At 41.5% G+C, this 20,752-nt stretch overlaps 2 protein-coding genes across 2 annotated transcripts; one reads left to right on the forward strand and one right to left on the reverse strand.

The window, feature by feature from the left end:
* Positions 1-8,245: 8,245 nt before the first annotated feature.
* On the forward strand, positions 8,246-13,814 carry LOC131260138 (sensory neuron membrane protein 1). Its single transcript, XM_058261810.1, has 7 exons — positions 8,246-8,365; positions 8,503-8,660; positions 12,176-12,572; positions 12,641-12,937; positions 13,004-13,207; positions 13,299-13,477; positions 13,544-13,814. Exons 1-7 carry the CDS (start codon positions 8,246-8,248, stop codon positions 13,812-13,814), a joined length of 1,626 nt encoding a protein of 541 aa, XP_058117793.1.
* Positions 13,815-15,636: 1,822 nt separating this feature from the next.
* LOC131272841 (mucin-22-like) lies at positions 15,637-20,063 on the reverse strand. Its single transcript, XM_058274711.1, has 2 exons — positions 15,786-20,063; positions 15,637-15,732 (listed from the first exon to the last, which is right to left on the reverse strand). Exons 1-2 carry the CDS (start codon positions 20,061-20,063, stop codon positions 15,637-15,639), a joined length of 4,374 nt encoding a protein of 1,457 aa, XP_058130694.1.
* Positions 20,064-20,752: the final 689 nt, after the last annotated feature.

The raw sequence follows: 20,752 nt of genomic DNA on the forward strand, positions 1-20,752 counted from the left end.
CCATCCGGGATAAGGGTATCCGTTCGTACACTAAAGTGATGAAGCTGATTCTTCTAGCGCTTGGTGCGTTTGCATTGAGTCATGTTTCTACACAAACCGTAGAGCAAGAACCGTGTCTAGCTTGGATGAAGCCGCGTAAGTATTATTGTCTGCCGATCTTTTTCCTAAACGCTCAGGCTATTCAGAACATCGTTATTTTTTATTCCATACCAGAACCTGTTTGTCCAAAGTTTGAAAGATACACGTGCTGTAAGACATGCTACGAACCCACGTGCCGCCAGCCAATCCCTCCAGTCAGATGTAAACCCTGTACCAGTGGTGGATGTATTTGCATTGACGGTTACGTACGACGAACTATTGGAGGACGATGTGTTAAGGAAAAGCGATGTTATTAAAATGGGGAACACTTCCTTGAAAGTTAGAATGAAGAAAACTTAAGATGATTTGTATGAAGTATGAGATTTGGAGAAATGGAAAAGTTTCGAATGAAGAGAAATAAAGACATTTTTAACCTGTTTCGGTTAAGTCACTGATTATGTTGGATTTCTAAAGTCTCATTTACAAAAGCATGCTAATAGTTATAGTTGTGAATTGAATAAAACATTATATTATTGAAAAATTTATAGAAATATTTGGAAATCGAAACTGTATGAAAATCCAAAGGAATACAAACTCTTATAAAAAAGTTCAACTAATACTTTTAGTACGGAATCATGAAGGGCAATGCAAAAGTCAGCTTATATTTTTATTGCAATTATTGCGGGTATCGTTTTTCTAACTCAAACAATGTAACAGGTTATCTCTCACTAACAACGACTTTTTTGTATGCATTTTCCTCCAGCAACCTTGCGGATGTAGCCATCTTTGCAAACACATCCATCCGGACACCTGATGCACATCACATCAGACACCGGCTTTTTGCAGGTCGCTTCAACGCATGCCCCACAGGAAGTATAAACTTCGTTGACTGGACATTTCGGGGGTTCCGGCGTCGTTCCAGGAGCTATCAAAGAGAGAGGATTATTTGTTTATAAGCACGCAATGACTTAACGGTGAGAATTGGTTCAGTATTTCAATTCTTCTGTGTGCAGACCTGGTTTAGATTCGCTTGTGGTGATCCCCTTTGCTTGTCTTGATGCCAAACACACAAACAAGCTGCAGATGAAGAGTAGTCTTGCAATTGACATCATTTTAAGATTTTACTTTTTAAGTTTCTTGTAGCCTAGCCGCCTGCTGGCACAGACGCGACTTAACTACGTTTTATACGCATATGACCTCTATTGTGAGCAAATTCCAAAACAGCGTCTGTTTAAACAAGTGTGCAAGAGGGACTGAATTCATGGTTAGCATTTTCTGACGATACCTTCTTTGTACAAAGCATTGGTCTATCAAAAACTTAACACAGTGGTAGACAACACTTTCCGAATGATCTCGCCACGTTGCCATCTGATGAGCATTTTGACTCACTTATAGGCCATACTGATTTCACCGGTTATATTTGATAAACTTTTACGGGTTGTATCATTTAACGTGAACATTTTAATTTTATTCTATCGCTCAGTGGTAAATAGGGGCATAAGGGCAGACAATGGCTCTTTTACTTCGATTCATTTCTGGAACCGTATGTTTTCACAATTTTAGAAAGCCTCAAGGTATTTTGGTTTATTTCCGGTAGAACGTTGCTATGTAGGTGTGTACGTCAAATCTGTAATCTCAGTGTCTTGTTTGAGTTTATTCAGCTGTTTTCGGTTGGAATCGGAATCGCAACGTCATATAAAGTGCCAACTATCTGTTTCAAGCAGGATATTTTAAATGAAGAATAATTATAATACCAAATACACTCGCGGCAAAAAACCATTGAAGTCCGAGAAATAATCTAGTAAAGTGTTCAGTGCGAACTAAGACAACTAATGGAACGTTTTACTTTTGGTTTCTGCCAGTAGCGCACACCGCTTGAACCCATTTTCTGTTCGATTTCACAAAGTTGAACAGTTTGCACAGTTGTCTACCATCGGACATGCTTGATACAAAATTTGTATAAAACGCTGCTCCTTCGTCGATTTCTTCCATCCGGGATAAGAGTATTAGTCAAACGCTTAAATGATGAAGCTGATTCTTCTAGCGCTTGGTGCATTTGCAGTGAGTCATGTTTCTACACAAACCGTAGAGCAAGAACCGTGTCTAGCTTGGATGAAGCCGCGTAAGTATTACATTATATACATGTAACACTAGTACAATAAATAACCTCGTTATTTTTAATTTCATACCAGAACCCGTTTGTCCAAAGTTTGAAAGATACACGTGCTGTAAGACATGCTTTGAAACCACGTGCCGCCAGCCAATCCCTCCAGTCAGATGTGCACCCTGTACCAGTGGTGGATGTATTTGCATTGACGGTTACATACGACGAACTACTGGAGGACGATGCGTTAAAGAAAAGCGATGTTATAAGAATGGTAAAAACTTTTCCTTTGAAAGTTCAAGTGAAGAAAACTGAATATGTGAGGTGATTTACAGTAACATTGTAGGGCGAATCGTCAAACGCGGCGATGACTGTTTGGCAAATGTTACATACAGCTAGAAAAGCAAAAGAAGTCGAGTGAAATTCATAAAAAAGTTATTCAAAAGAAATAAACATTAACAAACAAAACACACAGGTTTTCTAAATTTTTATCTTTCATAAAGTTCGTATTCATTTTAGGGCAATCAAACATTGGAGATTTAGAGATCATAATGAATAACATAAGGGTTTTGATTACTTCACTGAGTATGTTGAATTTCTTAAGTTGTATTTACAAAATCATGCAAATAGTGAAAAATGAGTATTAAATTGCATATCACAGTATATTGTTTATAAATTTATTGATAGAATTGGAAATGAAATTCTTATAAACAATTTTTAACTTGGACATTTAGTAACATTAAAGACAATAGAAATATCTGGATGGCCGACGATTTTAACACTGTTTGAGTTCCCGGAATAGGACTGAGTCATCGCTCCATACACCATTTCGCTCCTTTCTTTAATGGTGAATACATATTTATCCAACATATTTGAAGACCAACGTATTGGAGAAACAATAGCCATACCTAATAGTTCGATAACGATTTGATCGACCACTTTTTCATTTATAATATATCGAGCACACGATATGCACACAAATCTCCGAGTAGTGAAGTTGTTGATACACCGAGAAATGTTCTTTCATAGTGGCCACAAAGGTTTACCATTCGAAGAATCAATACTTCATGTGAAAGCATCGTCCATCTTCATGTGAAAATTGGCCCATGAGCGCCTGGGCTCACCACCTCGACGGCGTGGGTTCGAATCCCAACCGCGACCGGACCCTCCCCTGTACGAGAGGACTAACTGTCCACGTACACATAGGGTAAAAGTCTCGTAAGTACTGAACGGGCAGGCATGACCAACAAGGTCGTTACGCCAAGAAGAAGAAAACATAGTCCACCTTCATGTTGTCGTTCGTAAGTAATCAATGTGACAAATTAAGAACATGGGAAAACATGAATTTCAGAATACCTTTATACTTTTACTATTCGAAGAGGTTTTTGGAGATTCGAAGTTTTAATTAAACCACCTCACGCATTCAGTTCCTTTCGTCGGAACTTTCAGAAGAATCGTCCTTTCCATTTCGATTACAACGCTTCTCCTTTATGCATTTCCCTCCGCTAACCTGTCGGATGAAGCCTGGCTTGCAAAAACATCCTTCCTGACACAAGAGGCAGTTTAAATCGGTAGCCGGATCCTTGCAGGTTGGTTGAACGCATGAACCACAACAGGAGTACACTTCTTTGGATGGACATTTGGGGGGTTTCGGTGAGGTCCCAGGAGCTATTAAAAGTAGTGGAGTTTTTTTTATTTGTTTGTTTTTAAATGATTCTTATCGATGAATTATGTATTCTTCAATGCGCTGACCTGGTTTAGATTCGCTTGTGGTGGTGGTGACCCCTTTACAGTAGTCAGACATTGCTTGTCCTGATGCCAAGCACACAAACACGCTGCAGACGAAGAACAGTCCCTTAATCGAAACCATTTTCAATATCTTTTGCTTAATTTTATGTACTGATTTGCAAAGAACTGTGCCATCGACATTTTATACGCATCTGAACTCCATAATTTTACGATGGTTTAACGATGGCGTCTATTTACACAAGTGCGCAAGAACGAAGAGGATCGCTTTTTCGTTGGAATTTCCGCATGACAACGTGAAGTATGCGAGACATATCATTTTTGCATTAAACCATTGATCATTTTATAATTATTGTGGCAATGGCAAAAGATGTTCCTCAATAGAACTTTAATTTGGGTTGTGCCATCCTGTAGTACATAAGCTTAGCTGTTTGCTCGCTAACAATTACAGTTTTACTTTGTTTCATTTCCGCAGTTCAATGTGTTGATGAAGTTTTTGCCCGACGGCTTCAAATCAAGGTATTGTTGTTTATCTCCCGTACAGCGTCTACAGAACGTCGTCATAGCATTTTCGGATACAACAAATCTGCAAACTGAATGTCTTGTTTGAGTTTATTCAACTGTACCGCGATGAAATCGTGTACTTCGACTTTTCCTTACGACACCGTTGGTGGTGTGGTTCTTTGGGTGGTCTGATATGGATAGGGAAATACCAACGATCTATTTCTTTTGAGCCGGATTTGTACGATAAACTATAAAACAAATTTAACTGCATTGGTGAAAATTCCTTCCAGTGCGTCGTCCTTAACAAACATTTAAAAAATAATGTGATGGGGTCCGAATTCGAAGAATTTTCAGTATACATGAAAGCAGGTAAGTACACGTTATCTAACAGAAGTTTTGTTTCTTACGTTCTTAAGTTCTGTCCTCATCATCATTGTCATCATCTTCATGTTCTTTCGATAATATTTTAAATTCTTACTCGACCCGGAATTCGCATACATTGTCTGTTTTTCTTCTGTACGACGAACGGTTCATGAATCAACAATCCAAAAGTTTCGGTGCGGGAGTCGTTTATTCAGTTGTCCGTTGTCAGACCTGTTGTTTTACGAAAATGTGTATAAAACGTTGCCACTTCGACTCAATTTTTTAACCATTGTGGATTTGAAAATTCTGTCAAGATGATGAAGTTGATCCTACTAACGCTTTGCGCATTCGCATTGAGTGATGTTTCCTCTCAAACCGTACAACAAGAACCGTGTCTGGCGTGGATGAAACCGCGTAAGTTTATTTGTTTCCTTTCGAAATAAATGCTAAGAGCTACGGGTACGATCATTTGTACCGTCGTTTTCTTTGATTCCTTTTCAGAACCCATTTGTCCCAAATTTGAAAGATACACATGCTGCAAGGAGTGCTTTGAACCAACATGCCGCCAACAAATCTCTAACGTCAGATGTAAACCCTGTACCAGTGGTGGATGTATTTGCATCGATGGTTACATACGGCTTACTGCTGGAGGACGATGTGTTAAAAAGGCTGATTGCGGAAGAATTTTTGCCTAAACCTACCTGCTCGATCGACTAATGGACTTGAGAAAAAGGGATATGAATAAAATACATAATTTGCAGCTCATGAGCTGCGTATCACTGCAGGCAAAACAATCATTTGTGTTCATTGTACGCTTTTTAATATACTATGGTGAGACTGTTGCTGTTTTTCGATTTGGTTTTAAACCTGTAGTCTTTAAAAAACTAACAACAATTGTGGAGAGGACATATTTGTTGCTGATCGAACATTTCAAGTCTTACATTCTACTTGGCGTAACGACTATCTTCGCCTGCCTCCGTAGTAGGAAGGGATTAGTAGACTTTTTCCCTTTGTGTACGTTTTCTTCCAGTAACCTTGCGGATGTAGCCATCTTCTCAAACGCATCCTTCCGGGCATCTTTTAAAGTGAACATCGGACATCAATTTTTTGCAGGACGCTTCAACGTATGCACTGTAACAGGTGTATACTTCGTTCGTTGGACATTTGGAGGGGTTTCACCCCAGGGCTCGAAGCTATCTACGAGAGAATGTACGTTTTTCCATAAAGGTACAAACTAATTGACCCCATCAATATATCTTCCGACATGGTTTAGATTCGCTTGTCCTCCAACAGTAATCAGGTAGTACTTGCCCTAGTGCCAAGCATACAAGGCAGCAGTCAAAGCGTAGTCTCACAATTGAAAACATTTTCGGTTTCTTTATATTTAGTTCCTTGTAGTGATTGTACGACTCATGTAAATTAAGTTTTAAACACATCTGAATGCCATAATTCCGCTAGAGGTCTAAGTATTTATCATACACAGGTGAGCAAGAAGGAAGTCGACGAAGTCCACGTTTGTGCGAGATGCTATTTAATGAAGAGCTTAAAGTATCGGTGTAGCAAATTTTTTTGATTTTATAATTATTTGAGATATGTAATATTACAAAAGTTATAGCTATACCGTTCAATTGAATAAAATTTTCTTGTATCACTGGTATCAGTGGTATACAGGCTGTGTGTGCCAACCAAACTTGGTGTGGAAACCAAACTTTTACTTTATTTCTTTACTTTAATTTTCAACAGCTTATCTCTGCTGTTGTTATTTCAAAATATTTTTGTTTATCATCTATGTAGCGTTGTGTTTCGCGTGGATGTTTTGTTTGACTAAGTGTCTTGTTTGAGTTTATTCAGCTGTATCATGGTGGTGATCGTGTACTGCGACGGTAGCTTACCTCCTCGATGGTAGAACGGTTTGATTTGGGGCTTTACACGTTTACAATATCTCGCTTACGTTTAAATCTCAGTTAATGCAAAACACGACTTCTCTTTTAAGTGAAGTCATTGCGTTGCCATATGAAACATTTTAGTTCTGCATTTGTCTTCCATTTCAACAATCTGTCAGCCTAATGGGAAAACTCTTATGTAATCTATCAGATGTTTTAGTATTGCAGAATTTTGCATGGAAAAGAGTATGTTTATTGTGTGTGGATTGTGATACGTTGTTTCATCTTTCCTCTTCAGCTTGATTGGAGCATTCGATGATCATTTCATCCTATAGCACTAAACGTTCTCATACGAAAGCGTATAGTACTGACGGTAAGAACGGTTCATCCATCGATCGGAAACGCCTCCATCCGCCATACATGTAGGGCTAGCAATTATTTTTCACCTTAACATCTAAATTTTCCACCTTGATTGCAACTACATGCTACAAGGCAAAAAGTGCTTATCATCTATTGATGTATGTACGTCAATCGAAAGGGGCGTGACGTGTATTGGAAAGGAAATAGCAAGACATGTGATACTTTCCCGTAATGCACAACGTACGGTGGAATGCGTTCATGTTTCTAGAACTTACTATTACAGACAACCGTGTACTGGTAGCGCTTGTACGATTTTGCACTTATCAATTTGATTTAAAAATATGTATATTATGAAAACAAGAATTTTTTTTAGATATACTAACAAAGTAAAATGTAGACATTGCCTTATCTTTTACTTATTAGGAACAATATCGTCGATAGCTCCAACAGTATTCTGAAAACAGTCGAAAGTACCACATGTTAGTATTGATGACAATGACGCTATTTTCTTTTACCGTTCCTTAAAAGCGCTGGGAAATTTGCTTCTTCTACTGCAATTACCTGTAATTAGCATTATTTATACTTACATTTACACCCTTAGCACTTGGTGTAGATTTCCCTCACCTGCAGTTACGTTCAAATCAATAGGAAATCAATAGCGAGTGTGATTGCATTTGTTTTTTCTTTTGAAAATCTTTGAGAGGCCAAGGATTCTTCATATGATGGTGGGAAAATGCAGGCAAATTAAACCAATAGCCTGGAGGAGTGACACTCACCTCGCCGAAACATGTTGCAGCGATGCTCTTTCTTTTATTGTTAACCTTCGTGGTACGGCCAACTCTGCTGAGAAAGTGAACTTAGATAATCGACGTCCAGGTGAGGGTTATTATGCCTCCCACGCCCGTCATGCCTTGTGATGATGTAGTTGGTGATGATATTGGAAAATAGGTTTCGCCAACCACGCGAGTTTCAGTTGATAGTGCGACCTCCCGGAGACAGCAATGCCGTAGCGTTGCAAATCTTCAGTTGAAGTTTAATGGTTGACGAGTTTAAACGTTAGAGAGGCAAATTAACACTATCCAGTAGATAAAGTTATGTGAAGTTACATAAACACAGGTGTAACAATTGTTTGGTTTTTTTTATCACTGATCGTATTTTTAATAACGTCAATCACCAGTTTATAACATCTGGGAAGATCAACGTAAAGATGGATCTGAAGGGAAGAAATTTTAAAAAGATTGGAATAATTTGTGCGCTGGTACTCGTATTTGGTGTGGTGTTCAGCTATGGAATATTCCCCTCCATTTTGCGGTTTATGATAAAGCAGGTTTGTGGCATGTTTTGAAATAAATAATTCAACTAATTTTGGCATCGCCTTTAAACGCATTGCATTGCAAAAAGAATGCTGTTGAAATCTTCAATTCATAGTATGCGTATGTGTGTTTTTTGTACATATTTTTAAAGAATGTTTTACTGAAGCCTGGAACTCAGATAAGAGACATGTTCGAGAAGATTCCGTTTCCGTTGGATTTTAAGCTTCATTTATTCAACGTGACGAACCCCGAAGAAATAATGCGCGGAGGTAAACCTCATGTCAATGATATAGGACCACTATATTTCGAGTAAGTAGTACGCAGCGTTGAGTTTGTTAGTTGCAAGTTTTATAAATTTGAGTAAACATATGCCTCAGATTACGGTTACTTATACTCCTAACGTACAAGATTTGATGCATTTTCCGTTAGTCACTTGTCTTATGTAGCCTTGTTTGCAGAAACATCCTTCTGCACAAACAAAACAATATACCTGCATTTTATTAGCACACGTCGGCTGAACGCACGAGCCGCAGCACTTATATTCCTCATTCGTTGGGCATGCTGGGGGTTTCACTACCGAGCCTGGAACTGTCATAACGATAGAAAATTTTGATAGTTCAGGTCATAGATCAGTTGAGAATAAAGAGGAGAGTTTCGTATTGTATTTTGCTGCAGGGCATTTTATTTCGCCCTAGGGAGGACTTTTTTATGTGCCGCTAGCAACAAAAAATAGGATGATCTTACTTAATGACGTAATGCAGTATGGGTGAGCTAGTGCTGAAGACACAAATAAACAGCAGATAAAGAGCACTCTTAGTACTGACACCATTTTGAAAGCTATCCAAACTCCTGGTATCCGATCAACTGTCGTCTGCGATCGATTTTAGCTGATTTTATAGGCGATAAGTTCGAATATTCTAGAGTCTTCGGCATTGAGTATGTTTAAACAGGTGCATACATACAATGTTTGACAGACCGGCAGTTTTACCGGCTCTCCCTTTGGCGCATAATATTTTAAACTTCACGGTTACAATATTCAACTTGATGTTCCCAATAGCGTTCTAACTAACTTCAGAATTGTAGTTAATTAATAAATAATGATAGTTGTTTAAAAACCATACTAAAATTATTTAGGTTTAATCTTTTTGCATATAAAAATTTGGAACATTCTCAGGGTATTTTACGAAATATAAAGTTTACTTTGTTATTATGAAAAAGGAAAAAAATGAAAAGCTGCAAGATGTTGTCATTTATTTTCAATCAAATTTCAAGAGAAGCTTCTTCAACCCATTTACACGGTGTCTTTATTTCACTTGCATCGATGTGTAGAATATGCATCATCTATCTAACCGGAGGATTTGCAATCGGTTTCCGGTACACATGGTTTTCCTTCCTTTTTACGGATAAAACCGGTAGCACAGTAGCATCCCTTATAGCACTTTGCATCGCATTTCCGATCGCGCGACATGTTCGCACAAGTTTGCTCGAAACACATTCCACAACAACGATACACTTCGTTAGCACCGCATTCCACTGCAAACGGAGAATACAATTAGTATACGAATACAACTATCCGGTGTGGTGCCAAATAGGCAGTACTTACTGTGCTGGTAGCATTTGAACATATCCTTATTTTCAATAAATGCTTGACCGTAGCTCACTGCCGCGAAGGCAACCAGGATCGATAGCACAACCAAATAGGTCCTCATTTTGCAGCTTAGTGTTTCGCACGATTGTGTGAAGATCGTCTACCAAATGCGGTCTAGGTTGCTTCGGCCGTTTTATGGTACCGATGGAGAGTTCTAGAACCGCGAACACAATACCCTGCCAATTGTCCAAATAAGCACACTGCAGCTTGTCAAAACAATAGATAATGGGGGCAATATCTCGCGACAACGTATCTGAGTAAGGTCGCATGGAAGAAAAGAAATAAGATTCGTAAACTACACCGATCGACAGCACACACATTTCTTTCTTTCACAACACAGCAGCGACTTTCAACAGAAAGGGATGTTTGTTACTGTCGTTTGGATGTTTACCAGTCAGTAGGACGATGGAACGTAAAGAACATTCAAGAATATTTTAAGAGTTTGAAAAATACTTACTCATTATTTGTGGTAAGTTATTTTTTCTATTTTCAATTGTTATAGTGAGAAAAAAATGAAACCATAAAAACCTCCACAAGGATTTAATCAAGTATACTGACCGAGTAAAACTACATATATTTTGATTTGCATGTTGCACCAGAAGTATATTTTACTTGTCGTCGACATTCATAAGAGAATCAATTAAGACAGTTGTTTGGACCGGTTTGAATATTTTCCAATCCCAATGTATTAGATAACAGATTCTTGCGGAGCATGTAACAATATCGAACAGACTTAATTTACTGTTCGAAGGAAGGACAATTTTTTATTGGAACGCAAGTGCCATTGCGAGATATCCGAACGTAGCCCAGCTTGCAGAAGCATCCTTCTACGCAGCGCGTATCGAGGCACCCGACCCATTGCGAGCAAGTGTTATAGCTACATGATCCGCAACAATGGTACACTTCGTTTATCTCACAAGGTTCTAGGAAAGAAAACAACGGTATGACGGAAGAAACGGTTAGACTCAGTTTAACTTAAAGATATTATAAGCAAAATCCAAGGAGAAACTAGATAACTTTACTTGGAGTGCATATAGCTTTTGTAGTGGTTGAACCTCTAGCCGTTGGAGTCGGTGCCGTTTGATGCGTCTCATTAACTGTAGCCGTTGGAAGCGTTCCGTTGATGGTTTGTAATGTTAAAGCGATCGGCGAGGATGATTTCGTAGTTGGTTTGGATGTTTTTCCAACTGTTACATACGGTGATGACGTGTCGTTAGGAGCAAATGTAGTGGTTGCTTGTGTTTCAGTTGATGCTGAAGCAGTTGTTGCTGTCGAAGAACTATTCCCTGCTGGTATTGGCGAAAACGATGCTGTTGTCGTAGGTGTGATAGTTGCTGCCTCTGTTGTTGTCGACGAATCGATATATGACTGAGTTGTTGACGTTTCATATGAGTAGTCTGGTGGTGTATTTGTTTCACTATGTGTTGGGACCTCACTCGTAGTGGTTAATATAGTAGTCGGGATAGTAGAAGGCCACTCAACTGGTGGGAATACTTTGGTTGGCGCAGTTGTCATAGATAGCGCTTGGACCGACATGCTATAACACAAACAAGTTAAAAATACGAAACTTTCCCAAATCTGACCCATTATGTATTTGGAAAATCTGTATGCCAACCCTTATCAATGTGCTAGGGAAGATTAATAAGAAGTTAAAATTGTGCAGTTTATAAACAACAATACTAAGAATTCACGAGCTCGTCGTGTAGCTGTGTAATTTCCTTGTTGAAAAGTTGAAAAATATTGTCGAGCTGAAGCTGATGACGGTGGCTCACCTTCTAATGTTGATGTGACGAGAACTTCAACAGAGCTCTGGAACGTTCTTTGAAACGTTGACTCATATCCAAATTTCAATGTGAGTGCAATGTCATTATACAGCTGGATCAATAGATTTGGTTTTGCTTTTATATGGCGCCATTCTTCAATGTCATGAAATGGAGGATGTTTTTGCTTGGCTTCCTAGCCGTTGTTTTACGTTCGCTGCATTCACTCGATGCACATAATTTGGCATTCTCAAACTTATTAATTATTCTACGGTGGGAATAATTTTTGGTTAACATTGTTATACCGAAACAACAGCACTTAATTTGTTTGTAGACTTGCTTAACAAATAAATAAATATACATAATTATCTGACAATCATGATTTTATTTCTTGCTTTGCTGGATACCATTGACAGGGAGTGGAAAGAAAAATATGATACTGTAGACAACGCTGAAGAAGACACCCTCACCTTTACCTTACGGAATACATGGATTTTCCGGCCCGATCTATCGGTGTTGACCGGCGAGGAGATCGTAACACTGCCACATCCACTGATGATGGGTGCCCTACTCATGGTGCAACGGGACCGTGAAGCAATGATGCCACTGGTGACGAAAGGTATCAACATCATCTTTGCGCCACTCGAATCGGCCTTCCTGAAGGTGCGTATCATGGACCTGTTGTTCGACGGTATCTATATCGACTGCAGTAGCAACGACTTTGCCGTCAAGGCACTGTGCTCCGGCTTGGATTCGGAAGGTGCCGTTAGTCCACATAATGAGACACATTACAAGTTTTCCTTCTTTGGCATGGTAAGTAATGGTTGGCACTGTGTTGTTGTGCGAATATCTTCCTTCTACTTTGCTTACGACTTCGACAGCGTAACCATACGGATGCGGGTCGGTGGGTCGTGTACCGTGGAGTGAAAAATATTCGTGACCTGGGCCGTGTTATTTCGTTCAACGATGAAACAGAAATGGACATCTGGGATGGAGACGAGTGTAATCAGTACATCGGTACGGACTCTACCATCTTTCCGCCGTTCCTCACTAAGCAGGATCGGCTGTGGGCATGGTCCCCAGAGGTGTGCCGCTCGTTAGGTGCTCACTATGTGCAAAAATCTAAGTACGCTGGCTTACCGATGAGCTTTTTTGAACTTGATTTCGGCGATCTAAAGGTAAGTAGCTAGAGAGAGTACTTGTTCGATATACGTACTACAATGGAATCTTAATACCCTCCGCAGAATGAGCCACATAATCATTGTTTCTGTCGAGACCCACCAGACGAGTGCCCACCACGTGGAACTATGGACTTGTCGCCATGTCTCGGAGGACCTATAATCGGTTCTAAACCTCATTTTTACGGGGCAGATCCAAAACTCGTCGAAGCCGTTGACGGGCTAGCGCCGAATAAAGAAAAGCACGATGTCTACATTCATTTTGAACTGGTGAGTTTCGATGACGTAAAATGATACAATTGAGGATCAACTCAGGATTCTTCAAATGATCGGGCTTGTCTGTCTGTTGGGCTACTTATAGTTCACGGGGAGCCCTGTGTCAGCTGCAAAACGTTTGCAGTTCAGCATGGACTTGGGCCCAATTCACAACCACGATTTGTTCGGACAACTGCCACAAGTGATATTACCAATGTTCTGGGCCGAGGAAGGTGCTTCTCTCAATAAAACCTGGACCAACCAGCTCAAATACCAGCTCTTTCTGTGAGTAGCAACAAGCACAGTCTAAGGAGCGTTACAGTTGCGTGAATTAAATCGTTTTTTTTCTAGAGGTCTTAAGTTCAATGCAACCGTTAAGTGGCTAACCATTATCATCGGAACCGTGGGAGCCATAGGTTCGGCATATATGCACTTCCGCAAAGATGCAAAAACCACTGATGTAACAGCAGTTACCGCAGCTACATCTCCGGCAGCCAGTCCATCGTCGGGTAAGCAAGCAGTGGTAAACTTGGCACTTGGAAAAAACCTACCACCTGTTATTGATGGATTGGATAAACCGCCTAAGTTAACGTCGGCCGATGCACGTCACGACAGATACTAGAATTTGCATTTCATTGCCTCATTCGGCATGTTAGTACACATATCCAAAGATTCTAGAAATCATGTATCGGATATCGAGGCGATATGCACACCTACTATCGTAGTACTTATTGATGCTACAATATTAAAACGCACCGCATCACAGTTTGAATATAGTTTGTTGAATAAAGGACACATATTAAAAACTGCATTATGTATTATTTATTTACTGGCTCAAAATGGGGAACAAAATCACGGCATTAACGATCGGAACAATTTTCTTCGGATGGGCAGTTTTGTTGTGGAATAACGAATTTCTTTTACAAGAAATATGGGCAAACTATATCTCATCTTGTAGAAGCATCCTTCCACACATCGATTATCGATTATCCGAACCATTCACGACAAGTATTGTAGCTGCAAGATCCATATCACTGGTAAATTTCGTTGCGTTCACAGTTGTGTACATCGAAACAATTGTAGTTTTTATAAATCGTCGCATAAAATAAAAAAATAAATTGAATGTTTGGGCCAACATTAAAAATATGATAATTACTTGGAGTACAGAGACGTTTTGTTGTTGTTGTTAATCGAATAGTCGAAGTGATGGGGCTTCTTGTATTGGAAACAGCCGTTGTTTTGCTCGCTACTTGATTAGGGACAGTACTAACCAAATCATAGGGACTGAATGCAATGAGACTGTCTTATGACAAACCAACTTAAATAATATTTGTTTGAAAATCTTGTCGTTATTGTGTGAAATGGTGGATTGTGTTTTGGTATTTGGTGTGTCTCAGGGAGTGCAGAAAATGATCGCATTTTGTGTGCAGCTGTGTTCGTAAAGTTTGCTCAAAGAACCATGTGTGTTGATTTTTATTAAACCATGTTAAAAGATACATTTCTATTGTGGTGTAACCCTGGAACGATTGTTCAATTGAACGCGATTCATAATTCTCGTGACTGGAGCTGCGCAGTTGTATTCTTTTCAATTTCCAACATTTAAAACTGTTTCAGTAAACCTCCTCCAGGCCTGCAGGGCCCCCAGGAGAGCTAGTTTCCCCAGGCGAGATAGTTTCCTCAGTTAAGCTGGTTAGTATAGTGATCTTCTTCCATGCGAGCTGGTTGGTTGCTGTACTGATTGTTCCACCATTCCCCAAGGATGCTGATTTCTATGGCGACCAATCCAATGCAATGGGATGTGTTCGTTGTGTTCCCATTCAAAGGTGAGGTTCTGCATCTCTTATAGTGCTTTCCTTTATCCAAATAGGAACCTTTCGGTAAAACCTCACACCGAAAATCCCACACTTATGGTTATTTAATATATAATAATTATAATAATATCGATGTTTTTAGAACACCGAAGATTTATTGGGGAGGGCAGTTTTGATAGGGGATGCACGTTCCGTTTCGAGATATACGAACGTATCCCACCTTGCAGAAGCATCCTTCCACGCAGCGCGTATCGAGGCATCCGACCCATTCGCTACAAGTGTTGTAACTACAAGATCCACAACATTGATAAACTTCGTTCAGTCCACAGCTTTCTACGAATATGAAAGAAAGAAAAAAGGTTTTGTAACAAGTGGTATCTCAAATAAGCATGGAGAATGATCAAATGAAAAAGCAAAGCATATCAACGTATATCATAAGTAAATCAAATTTGTGTTGCATTAGCCAATAAGATGCAATGTTTCAAAAGATAATTAAGTTGATGTTCCGATCTTACTCAAGACAGTTCATTCTCAAAACGTATATTATTTGAAAACTTACTTGGAACACAGGGACGTTGCGTTGTCGTCGTTAACTGAGTTGTAGTAGAGATGGGTCTTGTCGTTGTAGAAGTACTAGGCTTCGTTGTTGTTGTAGTAGTTGTGGGTCTTGTTGTAGTAGTTGTAGTGGAAGTCGAAACGAGACTTGTTGTTGAGATAGTAGAAGTAGTTCTAGTAGTTGAAGTAGTAGGAACAGCACTTGTTGTTGATGTTGTGGCACTAACAGCCGCAGTAGATGTAGAAACACTGTTCGTCGATTGGCTTCCTGTTGAAGCCGGAATAGCGGTCGTGGTTGTACCTCCAGCTACAGTTGATGTCGAACCATTGCTCACAGTTGTCGATTGGCTTCCTGTCGAATTAGAAGGAGCAACTGTTGTGGTTGTACCTCCAGCTACAGTCGATGTCGATCCAGTGATCACAACTGTGGTTGAACCTCCAGCTACAGTTGATGTCGTACCATTGCTCACAGTCGTCGATTGGCTTCCTGTCGAATTAGAAGGAGCAACTGTTGTGGTTGTACCTCCAGCTACAGTCGATGTCGACCCAGTGATCACAACTGTGGTTGTACCTTCAGCTACAGTTGATGTCGTACCATTGCTCACAGTCGTCGATTGGCTTCCTGTCGAATTAGAAGGAGCAACTGTTGTGGTTGTACCTCCAGCTACAGTCGATGTCGATCCAGTGATCACAACTGTGGTTGTACCTCCAGCTACAGTTGATGTCGTACCATTGCTCACAGTCGTCGATTGGCTTCCTGTCGAGTTAGAAGGAACAACTGTCGTGGTTGTTCCTCCAGCTACAGTCGATGTGGACCCAGTGATCACAACTGTGGTTGTACCTCCAGCTACAGTTGATGTCGTACCATTGCTCACAGTCGTCGATTGACTTCCTGTCGAATTAGAAGGAACAACCGTCGTGGTTGTACCTCCAGCTACAGTCGATGTCGACCCAGTGATCACAACTGTGGTTGTACCTTCAACTACAGTTGATGTCGTACCATTGCTCACAGTCGTCGATTGGCTTCCTGTCGAATTAGAAGGAGCAACTGTTGTGGTTGTACCTCCAGCTACAGTCGATGTCGATCCAGTGATCACAACTGTGGTTGTACCTCCAGCTACAGTTGATGTCGCACCATTGCTCACAGTCGTCGATTGGCTTCCTGTCGAGTTAGAAGGAACAACTGTCGTGGTTGTACCTCCAGCTACAGTCGATGTCGACCCAGTGATCACAACTGTGGTTGTACCTCCAGCTACAGTTGATGTCGTACCATTGCTCACAGTCGTCGATTGGCTTCCTGTCGAGTTTGAAGGAACAACCGTCGTGGTTGTACCTCCAGCTACAGTCGATGTCGACCCAGTGATCACAACTGTGGTTGTACCTTCAGCTACAGTTGATGTCGTACCATTGCTCACAGTCGTCGATTGGCTTCCTGTCGAATTAGAAGGAGCAACTGTTGTGGTTGTACCTCCAGCTACAGTCGATGTCGATCCAGTGATCACAACTGTGGTTGTACCTCCAGCTACAGTTGATGTCGTACCATTGCTCACAGTCGTCGATTGGCTTCCTGTCGAATTAGAAGGAGCAACTGTTGTGGTTGTACCTCCAGCTACAGTCGATGTCGATCCAGTGATCACAACTGTGGTTGTACCTCCAGCTACAGTTGATGTCGTACCATTGCTCACAGTCGTCGATTGGCTTCCTGTCGAGTTAGATGGAACAACTGTCGTGGTTGTACCTCCAGCTACAGTCGATGTCGATCCAGTGATCACAACTGTGGTTGTACCTCCAGCTACAGTTGATGTCGTACCATTGCTCACAGTCGTCGATTGGCTTCCTGTCGAGTTAGAAGGAACAACTGTCGTGGTTGTACCTCCAGCTACAGTTGATGCCGTACCATCGCTTACAGTCGTTGTTTGGCTTACTGTCGAGTTTGAAGGAGCTACTGTCGTGGTTGTACCTCCAGCTACAGTCGATGTCGTACCATTGTCCACAGTTGTCGATTGGCTTCCTGTCGAGTTCGAAGGAACAACTGTCGTGGTTGTACCTCCAGCTACAGTCGATGTCGTACCACTGTCCACAGTTGTCGTTTGGCTTCCTGTCGAGTTCGATGGAACTACTGTCGTGGTTGTACCTCCAGGTACAGTTGATGCCGTACTATTGCTCACAGTCGTCGATTGGCTTCCTGTCGAGTTCGAAGGAACAACTGTCGTGGTTGTACCTCCAGCTACAGTTGATGCCGTTCCATTGCTTACAGTCGTTGTTTGGCTTACTGTCGAGTTCGATGGAACTACTGTCGTGGTTGTACCTCCAGGTACAGTTGATGCCGTTCCATTGCTCACAGTGGTCGTTTGACTTCCTGTCGAATTTGACGGAACTACTGTCGTGGTTGTACCTCCAGCTACAGTTGATGTCGTATCATAGCATACAGTACTCGCTTGGCTTGTTGTCGAGTTCGAAGGAGCTACTGTCGTGGTTGTACCTCCAGCTACAGTTGATGCTGTACCATTGCTCACAGTCGTCGTTTGGCTTCCTGTCGAGTTTGAAGGAACTACTGTCGTGGTTGTACCTCCAGCTACAGTTGATGCCGTTCCATTGGTCACAGTCGTTGTTTGGCTTATTGTCGAGTTCGATGGAACAACTGTCGTGGTTGTACCTCCAGCTACAGTTGATGCCGTACCATTGCTCACAGTCGTCGACAAGCTTCCTGTCGAGTTTGAAGGAACTACTGTCGTGGTTGTACCTCCAGCTACAGTTGATGCCGTTCCATTGGTCACAGTCGTCGTTTGGCTTCCTGTCGAGTTCGAAGGAACTACTGTCGTGGTTGTACCTCCAGCTGCAGTTGATGCCGTTCCATTGGTCACAGTCGTCGTTTGGCTTCCTGTCGAGTTCGAAGGAACTACTGTCGTGGTTGTACCTCCAGCTACAGTTGATGCCGTACCATTGCTCACAGTCGTCGATAAGCTTCCTGTCGAGTTCGATGGAACAACTGTCGTGGTTGTTCCTCCAGGTACCGTTGATGCCGTACCATTGCTTACAGTCGTTGTTTGGCTTCCTGTCGAGTTTGAAGGAACTATTGTCGTGGTTGTTCCTCCAGCTACAGTTGATGCCGTTCCATTGCTCACAGTCGTCGTTTGGCTTCCTGTCGAGTTTGAAGGAACTGCTGTCGTGGTTGTACCTCCAGCTACAGTTGAAGCCGTTCCATTGGTCACAGTCGTCGTTTGGCTTCCTGTCGAGTTCGAAGGAACTACTGTCGTGGTTGTACCACCAGCTACAGTTGATGCCGTACCATTGCTCACAGTCGTCGATAAGCTTCCTGTCGAGTTCGATGGAACAACTGTCGTGGTTGTACCTCCAGGTACCGTTGATGCCGTGCCATTGCTCACAGTCGTTGTTTGGCTTTCTGTAGAGTTTGAAGGAACTATTGTCGTGGTTGTACCTCCAGCTACAGTTGATGCCGTTCCATTGGTCACAGTCGTCGTTTGGCTTACTGTCGAGTTCGAAGGAACTACTGTCGTGGTTGTACCTCCAGCTACAGTTGATGCCGTACCATTGCTTACAGTCGTCGATAAGCTTCCTGTCGAGTTCGATGGAACAACTGTCGTGGTTGTTCCTCCAGGTACAGTTGATGCCGTACCATTGCTTACAGTCGTTGTTTGGCTTACTGTCGAGTTTGAAGGATCTACTGTCGTGGTTGTACCTCCAGCTATAGTTGATGCCGTACCATTGGTCACAGTCGTCGTTTGGCTTTCTGTCGAGTTCGAAGGAGCTACTGTCGTGGTTGTCCCTCCAGCTACAGTTGATGCCGTACCATTGCTTACAGTCGTTGTTTGGCTTATTGTCGAGTTCGATGGAACAACTGTCGTGGTTGTTCCTCCAGGTACAGTTGATGCCGTACCATTGCTTACAGTCGTTGTTTGGCTTACTGTCGAGTTTGAAGGATCTACTGTCGTGGTTGTACCTCCAGCTATAGTTGATGCCGTACCATTGGTCACAGTCGTCGTTTGGCTTACTGTCGAGTTCGAAGGAACTACTGTCGTGGTTGTACCTCCAGGTACAGTTGATGCCGTACCATTGCTTACAGTCGTCGATAAGCTTCCTGTCGAGTTCGATGGAACAACTGTCGTGGTTGTTCCTCCAGGTACAGTTGATGCCGTACCATTGCTTACAGTCGTTGTTTGGCTTATTGTCGAGTTCGATGGAACTACTGTCGTGGTTGTACCTCCAGCTACAGTTGATGCCGTACCATTGCTCACAGTCGTCGTTTGGCTTCCTGTCGAGTTCGAAGGAACTACTGTCGTGGTTGTACCTCCAGCAACAGTTGATGCCGTACCATTGCTTGGAGTGGTCAATTGTCCCACTGTGGAATTTGAGGCTGGAATCGCTGTCGTGGTTGTACTACCAGCAGCGGTTGAATCATTGGCCAGGGTCGTCGTTTGGTTTCCTGTGGAAATAGGCGTTGTGGTCGTATCAGCTGTTACAGGCGCCGTTGGACTATTTGTCATTAATGTAGCTTGGCTACCTGTTGCAGTTACTCCCGTCGTTGTAATGCTGGCGGTAGTTGTCGTTTGTCTTGTTATAGGCAGAGTTCGAATAACTGTAGTTCGTGATACAGTCGTCAGATCTGCTAGGTATGCAGGGTTATCTGGATCGTTTGTCGGTTGGGTTTCAGGTGTTTCGGTTGGATCGAATGTTTGACCTAACACTGCATAGTTCAAATTTGAAAATGTCAACAGAACAATCAACGCAGACTTTAACCTCATTTTTATGCAAAATGTCCTGTACCGGTTCGCCTGATTTTAGTGACTGCATATATGCATCGTAATGGGGCCATTATATACTGCTATGCTGACCTTGTAGCACACCGAATGCTATACAGAGCGTTATTCGTATAGAGTTCAGCTGTGTAAATAACATTCTGCAACGTTTCCAGTGCCAATCTCAACATACCGCTAGAAACAATATTGCACAGCATTAATTGATGTGTGCGTCGTGGAATATTATGTATTGTTCAGTAATATATAGCAATTCATTGTCAAATAAATAGCACATCATTATTATTATAATTATTATTGTTATTGAATAAGTGTTCACGGTGCACTTTTTGTGATAAATGGGCTCAAATCTAATCAAAGTGATTTGACTTGGTTTTGACTCTATACACTTCTTCTTCTTCTTGGCGTAACGACCTCTA

This window comes from Anopheles coustani, chromosome 3, assembly GCF_943734705.1.
Source record: "Anopheles coustani chromosome 3, idAnoCousDA_361_x.2, whole genome shotgun sequence".
Lineage (NCBI taxonomy): Eukaryota > Metazoa > Arthropoda > Insecta > Diptera > Culicidae > Anopheles > Anopheles coustani.